Raw genomic sequence first — 8,791 nt, 5'->3', positions numbered from 1 at the left:
CTGATTGGCTAGTAAATGGAATCTTTGCATATGATGATTAAATTAATCTTAAAAATTAAATGAACAGTTCTTTGTCTCTGAAAACTATATAAATTCATGTATTGGACTTATATTTTTGAAGACTGTACTTGTGCCTCTTCTCAATTATATTATTAAGTTATAAAGAGGACCTGCTGTACTTGTGTTATACTGCAAACAATTACATAAAAGAGGTAATACATTTATTTTTTGTTATCAAATTAAAGGTCCATGTGTAGCAATTTCTTAAAAATTATGGTGTTGAAGATAAAGATAGCAAACAACAATGTGAACATGGGATTTTTAATCTTAATGCCATGCATAGCTATTTATGTCATAATGTGGCTTAAGAAGGTAAATAATCCTTCAAAACATGGAAAGCACCTAATTAAGCACCTAATTTTACTGTCTTACTTACCTGCCCAGGGACTGCGGGTGGAAATTAGCAAATTGCTATAACCCGGTACATTACATCTTTCCTTGTTTTATATAAGGTTAATGTTCTTTGTACACTGTCCCTGTTTAAATAAACTAAATAAATAAATAAATAAATAAATAAGAAAAAGTAACAGCTTGTTCAAAATTCTGAGATTGCAACTGGTTGGAACAAAAAACAGCATGCACAGGACCGAGGTTGGGAACCATTGTAATAGGTGTTGTATTATAATTGGTATGCCTTTATTCAATTGACTGTCATCAAATACTGAATTTGGATTTGTGGGCAGTGTGGAAGAATTGACTGGCCAGAGACCTGACCTCAACACCATCCAACACCTTTGGGATCAACTGGAAAACCAACTGCAAGCCAGGCCTAATTGCCCAATCAGTGCCTGACCTCTTCTGGCTGAATGGAAGCAAATCCCTACAGCAATAATCCAGCATCTAGTATAAAGCTTTCCCAGAAGACTGGAGGTTGTTCTAGCAGCAAAGGGTAGACCATCTTCATAGTCGCCCACAATTTTGGATGAGATGTTGGATGTCAGGTGTGCACATATTTTTGGCCATATTTCATGTACAAAATACATAAGATGTAGAGAACGGATTCATCAGGGGTAAACCAGGGGTGCACTCCAGTCCTGAAGGGCTGGTCTGTGCTGGTTTTTGCTCCAACCAATCAGCTTCGTTTTAGTTTTCTGACAGCTCACCCATTCAACTCCTGTACTTGAGCATGGTAAAATCTTTAGGACACACTTGTAGTCTGCGGCTGTAGCTGGTGCATATACAAATGTCAGATCAATATAATTATTTATCTCAATCATAAGAGAAGTTGGTGGATCAGCCCTTGTGTTGCGTCCCTGGTCCCAGAAAAAAAAAAAAGAAGTGATTTCAGTGAACAAGTTCATATTATAAAAAACGAGACAATACCCACATTAGACAGCATTAATTTATTATAATGAATTTACAAAATTAAAAGTGCTAGCAACACTTGCTTTGTACATTTCGTCCTCTGTATTGTTTTTTTTTCCATGGCATTTATTTGTTCTTTCTTAAATAGCAATCCACTGTACATAAGGCTGATGAATTTCATAACCATAAAAATCAAAAAGCATAAAAACAGCCTGGCTGTTCTTCCCAATGCAAGTATGGAGGTTAGGAATCCCTCAAAGGATGAGGGATGTGGGCGGGATGCAGGATTGGACAAAACTGATGGTAACCGCTTCCTCTCCCCATAAAGGAACACCCCTTTTCCACCAGGGGACAAATAAAATAACGATAATAACAAAAATTTGTTTTTGTATATATCCAGGAAGACCAGGCAAATTTCCCAAGACGTCTCTTATTCTACACCACAGCATTCTACATTTCACTGTCAGTGTTTTCCATGATTGGATACATAGTAGGATAGGAGAACAGTATGAATACCTCTTCAGCTTTGAACCAGATATGGGACAGGTTCAGAAGCTCCCTCCCTCCCAACAAAAATCTTTACAGTTGCACAAACCAAATCAGACAAGGAAATGGCATTCACACAGCAAAGGTGAATCACACATTATTTGTTGCAATAAGAGAATATAATAAAATGTATTTTAATTGGGCTGAGTGGATGGCCATCACAAATACCTGTATTAGGCATAAACCTAAAAGCCTGGCTTTGAGTTTAGGGGGGAAACGGTGACAGGGAGGGGGGTGGGCAGGGCCTGGACTTGACTGGCACTGCCAACCCATAACCATTTGCAGGTCCCGGCTGGTGTCCCCAATGTGAGGGGGAGGTGGGTCGACAAGGCTGCCAGCTGCCAAGGGGCAGGGTCTACCTATCCCAAGAGCAAGGTGCCGGGGCAGAGCTGAGGACTGGAGGGAACAGGTAGGATGGAGAGTCATGCCTGTCCTAGAAGGTTTTTCTATGGATGGCACGGGCACGGTCCTCCTCATACTCCTTTTTGGAGACCCACATCCTCTTGAAGGTATCTAGAGAAGCCAGGATGGAGCCCCTGTTCAAAAGAAGAGTGAAATGGACAATAAGTGAACAAGTAGCCAAACTTGCCTCCCCCAACCAGAGTCACACCCTAATCATGAAGAGAAGCAACAGCCCCATAGGGCCATGTACCCAAGCTACACCCACACAGAGCCATGTCCCCAAGCTACACCCACACAGAGCCATGTCCCCAAGCTACACCCACACAGAGCCATGTCCCCAAGCCACACCCCCAGAGCCATTTCCCCAAGCCACACACCCCAGAGCCATTTCCCCAAGCCACACACCCCAGCGCAATGTCCCCAAAACCCACCCACATAGAGCCATGTCCCCAAGCCACAACCGAAAAGAGCCATTTTCCCAAGCCACACCCACACATAGCCATGTCTCCAAGCCACACCGACAGAGAGCCATGTCCCCAAGCCAAACCCACACATAGCCATGTCTCCAAGCCACACCGACAGAGAGCCATGTCTGCAAGCCACAACCACATAGAGCCATGTCCCCAAGCCACACCCCCAGAGCCATTTCCCCAAACCACACCCTCCACAGCCATGTCCCCAAGCCACTGCAATGATCTTGGCATGCTTTCACATATTCCAAAATGGCAGTGGAACTAACTAAGCTAAAAGGGGTACCTTAGACTGACTTAGGTTTTTTCTTCTCAGAAAACACAAGACAATACTAACCCAATCCATGTGGAGTACAATCTCTCTTGTGGTGCAGAGATCTGTAGAAAAAGCAACATTCTTCACGGAAAAAGTAAAATTCAGGTAGCAACATAACTATTGCATTTAATATCTGAACACTAACTTCTCTTCTCAATCAAGCCAGACTGTAATAAAAACGGCAACAACGCTGTGAACGATATGTGTGGTATTATGCACAGCCATTTTTAATGTACCCAGGCATCAAAAATGCGTGAAATATATTTCATAAACGGATTGTCCAAGACAATTTATGACCACTTGGTCTCAAAATGGACATCTCTACGCGTAAAACCAATAGTAAGGTTATGTAGCCTATTTATTCAATATTTAGTCCCAGATATTGACTGTAGAATGATATGGTGTCATTTTTTCAAACTTTGTCCCGTTTATTTCGTTATTCAGTGAGCAGCGTTTTCACTGCTGTGTATCTTATGGGTATTGTCGGGTTTATCTTGTTGCTATGACGGAATACGATTGTTGTTTGGCATTTTTATTTATATTAGCTTCTCCACTGACCTAGCTTACGGAAGAGGACGTGAAGAGACCGCATGCGGAGTCACAAAACTGACGTAAAAACCAGTGAATACGTCATTAAGCCTGCCCACCCGAATGGTTCTGCTCCACTGAGCACGGTTGTCTAACCATGCCGAAAATCGTAATCGTTCCGCGCCAAACCATTTCCAGGTGGAAACACCACTGGAACCGTTCCTCTCCGTGCTCAGAACCGTTCGGCCTTGCAGCGGAAAAGGGGCTCATGATTTTGTTTTTTTTTACTGGTGTTTGGACCCAAACATGAGAATGAGACACGTAAACATGATTTTAGAGACTTGTGTATCACAACAGAAACAAAAAACAAAATGTACTTACCTTAATTTTAACATCTTTAGGAGCCAGCTTCTTCACTTCACTCAGCAAACGATCCCCAAAGCCTACCAAACAGGAAAAAAAAGTGTGGTTGTCATGCATGGAAAACTACACAAGATTCAACCCAATTGTCATAGAATCACATGAAGCATAATGCTTACACAGTTCAGTTTCAATTTCCTATCCATGCCTTTTCTCTGATGAATGGTGAACGGATTGAGTTACAAGCAGCATGCCTGCTCTGTGATTAATGGTGAACGGATTGGGTTACAAGCAGCATGCCTGTTCTCTGATGAATGGTGACCGGACTAGGATACAAGCAGAGAAGATGAGTAAAACAGCAGAGGGATGAGGGGAAGAGACAGGGAAAGAAGATCTCCTTCTTTCCCTGTCTCTTCCCCTCATCCCTCTGCTGTTTTAGAAAGAAAGGGAAGAGGGAGACAGGGAATAGGAGGCAGAAATAAAACAGAAAAAAGGAGGAATATATAAGAGGATAGGATGGATGAAGGAGACAGAAACAGGATGTGAGTGACGCGTGTTTTTGATGGACAGACAACTGGAGACAGTGACAGAGATGATGATGATGATGATGATGATGATAATAATAATAATAATAATAATAGATTTGATTTAAATGGCCTTTCTCAGACTCAAGGATATTGTACAAAAAAGATTATTTTGATGGGTTATTATTAAAAAGTTGTCTTACAGAAAATATTACATAAGAAATTATTATAAAATATATCTTATGGTATATATATGGTAACTTCATAAACGTACTTCTGAAAGTGTACTTTTGAAAGTCTATATATTTAAGTGTACGCTGTTTCACCCCATGCCATGTTCCACTTGGATATGTAAACTAGAAGAGATTAACTCCAGCTGTGGTATATATAGAGTGCTTTAGGGGATTAGAGGACCTCTAGGCTCACATGGTCAGCCTTAGTATGGACTCCCTGATCCTAACTGATGATTGGCTAGTAATGGAATATTTGCATATGGTGATTAAATGAATCTAATTTAATAATATGTCCCGATGGGTCGTATTTTTAAATTATATGAGCTCCTGACTCAGTTATTTCTTTTTCTTCAACACCATCATTTTTGTTAAGAAATTTCTACACTTTTTACTTACAAGTAATCTAAGACACAACTCTCCTCCAAATAACCTTCTTTGGCTTTGATTACAATTCAATTAATTATTGGAAGTCCATTAAATCATTTTACAAAGTGGGAGGTTGAGGGGTGTGAGGCAGGTGGAGGGGTAATTAAACTGAGTGAAATTGTATCTACCTTAAATAAATTAAAAAATCCCTGGTAGCCTAATACCTTTAGCCTGTACTGCAAAGCAAAAGTGTTATTCCCAGGTCCTGGTGTACTAGTAGGGCAGGGGGGGTGGTGTATTTCCCCAGGTCCAGGTGTAGTAGTAGGGCAGGGGGAGGTGGTGTATTATCCCCAGGTCCAGGTGTAGTAGGGCAGGGGGGTGGTGTATTATCCCCAGGTCCAGGTGTAGTAGTAGGGCAGGGGGGGTAGTGTATTATCCCCAGGTCCATTACATTACATTACATTATAGGCATTTAGCTGACGCTCTTATCCAGAGCGACTTACAACAGTGTAACCAAACTCAGGATCAAGTCCACTTAAGTCCATTGAATAAAATGTAGATAAAAAGCCTTACTATAGTAGCATACAGTAAGGAGAAACAAGATAGTCTGAACCAAAACATTTTTTTTTTTTTTTTTTTTTTTTAATAGTTATGGGAGAGGGTTTAGGGAAGAGGAGAGAGGTATACAGAGAAGAGGTGCGTCTTGAGTTTCCGTTTGAAGGTGCTCAGACACTCTGCTGTTCTGACCTCCACTGGAAGATCGTTCCACCATCGTGGGGCCAGAACTGCAAAGAGTCGAGACCTTGTTGCTGCTCGTGTAGGGGGAGGAATCAGCCGCCCTGTAGTAGCCGATCGGAGCGATCTGGCCGGCTTGTAGGGTCTGATCATCTTCTGCAGATAACCAGGAGCTGACCCCTTGACTGCTTGGAAAGCAAGCACCAGTGTCTTAAACCGGATGCGAGCTTGCACTGGTAGCCAGTGGAGGGAGATGAGGAGGGGAGTGACGTGGGAGTCACGAGGGAGGTTGTGAACCAGACGTGCTGCTGCATTCTGGATGAGCTGAAGGGGTCTGGTGGCTGATGCTGGGAGGCCAGCCAGGAGGGAGTTGCAGTAGTCCAGACGTGACAGTATCATGGCCTGGACCAGGAGCTGTGTGGAATAATTGGTGAGGAGTGGTCTTATTCTGCGGATATTGTACAGGATGAACCTGCACGACCGGGTAGTTGCCGCGATATTCTCAGAGAGTGCCAGCCTGTTGTCCAGCACAACTCCAAGATTTCGGGCACTCTGCGAAGGGTGTAGGGGAGTGTCTCCTAAAGAAATGGGCAGATGAGAAGTGGGAGAGGTAAGAGAAGGAATATGGAGAAGTTCCGTTTTGCTTGTGTTGAGCTTGAGCTGGTGTTTGGTCATCCAGCTCTGGATGTCACTCAGGCAGGCGGATATGCGATCGGAGACCTGAGTGTCTGTGGGAGAGAAAGAGTAGAAAAGTTGAATATCATCTGCATAGAGATGATATGACATGCCATGGGCGGCAATAACAGGGCCAAGGGACCTAGTATACAGAGAAAAGAGGAGGGGACCAAGGACAGAGCCCTGAGGGACCCCAGTTGTGAGGGGACGAGGAGCTGACACTGCACCGGCCCAGGCAACCTGGAAGGAGCGGCCGGAGAGATAGGACGCAATCCAGTTGAGGGCTGGTCCGCAAATTCCCAATTCTGTCAGGGAAGACAGAAGTGTAGGATGGTCAACGGTGTCGAAGGCAGCTGAGAGGTCAAGAAGAATTAGGACAGATGAACGGGATGCTGCGTGTGCTGCGTGGAGAGACTCAGTGACGGAGAGCAGGGCAGTCTCCGTCGAGTGACCGGGTCTGAAACCAGACTGCTGAGGGTCTTGGAGGTTATGTTTAGAAAGAAAAGAGGAAAGTTGGTTGGACGCAGCACGTTCGAGAGTTTTAGATAGGAATGGAAGAAGGGATACCGGTCTGTAGTTCTGGGTGAGGCAGGGGTCCAGTGTTGGTTTCTTCAGAATGGGGGTGATGTGGGCTCTTTTGAAAGATGACGGGAAGGTGCCAGAAGTCAGGGAGGAGTTAATCAGGTGGGCGATGAAGGGGATGATCTCTGGTGAGATCAGCTGGAGGAGGGTAGAGGGGAGGGGATCAAGGGCACAGGTGGTGGGACGGTGGGAGAGCAAGAGTTGGGAGACATCAGGGAGAGAGAGTGGGGAGAAGGTGGAGAATGTGGGGAGGGTCATAGAGGGGATGGGGGGAGGGAAGGGTGGGGAGTCGGGAGGGTCAAGGGAGCTGCGGATGAGTGTGACCTTTGCTTCGAAGAAGGCTGCGAAGTCTTCAGCAGTAAGGGAGGTCTGAGTTGGAGGTGAGGGTTTACTGAGGAGAGAGGAGAAAATTGAAAACAGTTGCCTGGGGTTAGCAATAGATTTGTGTATTTTAGAGTGGTAGTATGTTGCCTTGGCAGTGGCAACTGCTGAGGAGAAGGAGTTCAGTAGGGACTGGTAGGCAGAGAGGTCCGTTGGCATTCTAGACTTCTTCCAGTTCCGCTCTGCTGCACGCAGGGCAGTCCTGGAAGATCGCAGAACGTCAGTCAGCCACGGGCATGGAGGAGATGGGCGTGTGGCCCTGGAGACAAGAGGACAGAGGGTATTAATGGCAGTGGAGAGTGATGATAGCAGGGTGTCAGAGGCCGAGTCAGAGGGAAGGGCAGAGAAGACGTCAAGAGGGGGGAGGGAGGCAGTGACACAAGGGGCAAGAGAGGAGGGAGAAAGGGCGCACAGGTTACGGCGGACAGAGACAGTAGGGCTGGGTGGAGAGAAGGGGTGTGGGTGGGAGGGAAGGGGGAGTGAGAAGGAAACAAAATGATGATCAGAGGTATGGAGAGGGGTGACGTTTAGGCCAGTGCAGGTGGTGTTCCTCAAAAATACGAGGTCGAGGAGGTTGCCAGCCTTGTGGGTTGGGGGAGAGTGCTGGAGGGAGAGGTCGAAGGAGTGGAGTAGTGGAAGGAAGGCTGCAGACTGGGAGGCTTCAAGGTGAATATTGAAGTCTCCGAGGAGGATGAGGGGGGCACCATTCTCAGGGAAGGAGCTGAGCAGGATGTCAAGCTCTTCCAGAAAATTTCCCAGGGGGCCTGGGGGGCGGTAGATGACAGAAATAAACAGGTTAGATGGGTGAGTCACATGTACTGAGTGGTGTTCAAAACTGGACAGAGAGAGGTGAGAGTGGAGAACAGAGAAATTCCAGGAGCGGGAGAGAAGTAAACCTGTGCCACCACCACGGCCTGATGGCCGGGGTGTGTGGGAGAATGAGAATGAGGAGGATAGCGCGGTTGGGGTAGAAGAGTTGTCAGGGCTGATCCAGGTCTCTGTGAGGGCCAGGAATTGGAGAGACAGGTGGGAAGCGTAGGCGGAGATGAAGTCGGCTTTTCGGGTTGCCGACTGGCAGTTCCAGAGTCCCCCAGCGAGGGTGGCATTCTGGCTGGTAGCTGGTTGCAGGTCGCGGAGGTTGGATGGGTTTCTCTGTCGTGGGGGCCCGCGACGCTGGAAGCGGGTTCGGAAGGGGAGAGAGCATACTGGGATGGGGAGGGAGCGCATAAAATGTGACGGAGCGACGCTATGCGTCGCTCTAAAAGCCCTATTATTGTGCAAATGCACCTGAAACTAATGACACAATAA

The 8,791-nt window shown here is 45.8% G+C and overlaps 1 protein-coding gene across 9 annotated transcripts in view; it reads right to left on the bottom strand.

The window, feature by feature from the left end:
- Positions 1 to 1,385: 1,385 nt before the first annotated feature.
- The window catches only part of LOC118212555 (beta-centractin-like), a 34,553-nt gene continuing 27,147 nt past the window's right edge, over positions 1,386 to 8,791 (bottom strand). For 6 of the 9 annotated variants that reach the window (XM_035390528.1, XM_035390531.1, XM_035390529.1 and 3 more), the window contains 3 exons: positions 4,009 to 4,070; positions 3,121 to 3,161; positions 1,386 to 2,447 (listed from right to left, as the gene is read on the bottom strand). In XM_035390528.1, coding sequence (XP_035246419.1) covers positions 2,345 to 2,447; positions 3,121 to 3,161; positions 4,009 to 4,070 — 206 coding nt within the window. In that variant the 3' untranslated portion in view covers positions 1,386 to 2,344. Of the gene's footprint in view, positions 2,448 to 3,120; positions 3,162 to 4,008; positions 4,071 to 8,791 lie in introns of those variants that run through there. The other 3 variants (XR_004762266.1, XR_004762267.1, XR_004762268.1) reach the window with 2 other exon arrangements.

The sequence above is a fragment of the Anguilla anguilla genome, chromosome 14, assembly GCF_013347855.1.
Source record: "Anguilla anguilla isolate fAngAng1 chromosome 14, fAngAng1.pri, whole genome shotgun sequence".
NCBI classification, from domain to species: Eukaryota; Metazoa; Chordata; class Actinopteri; order Anguilliformes; family Anguillidae; genus Anguilla; species Anguilla anguilla.
The sequence above is the reverse complement of the archived record's forward strand: the minus strand, read 5'-3'. Positions and strand labels throughout refer to the sequence as shown.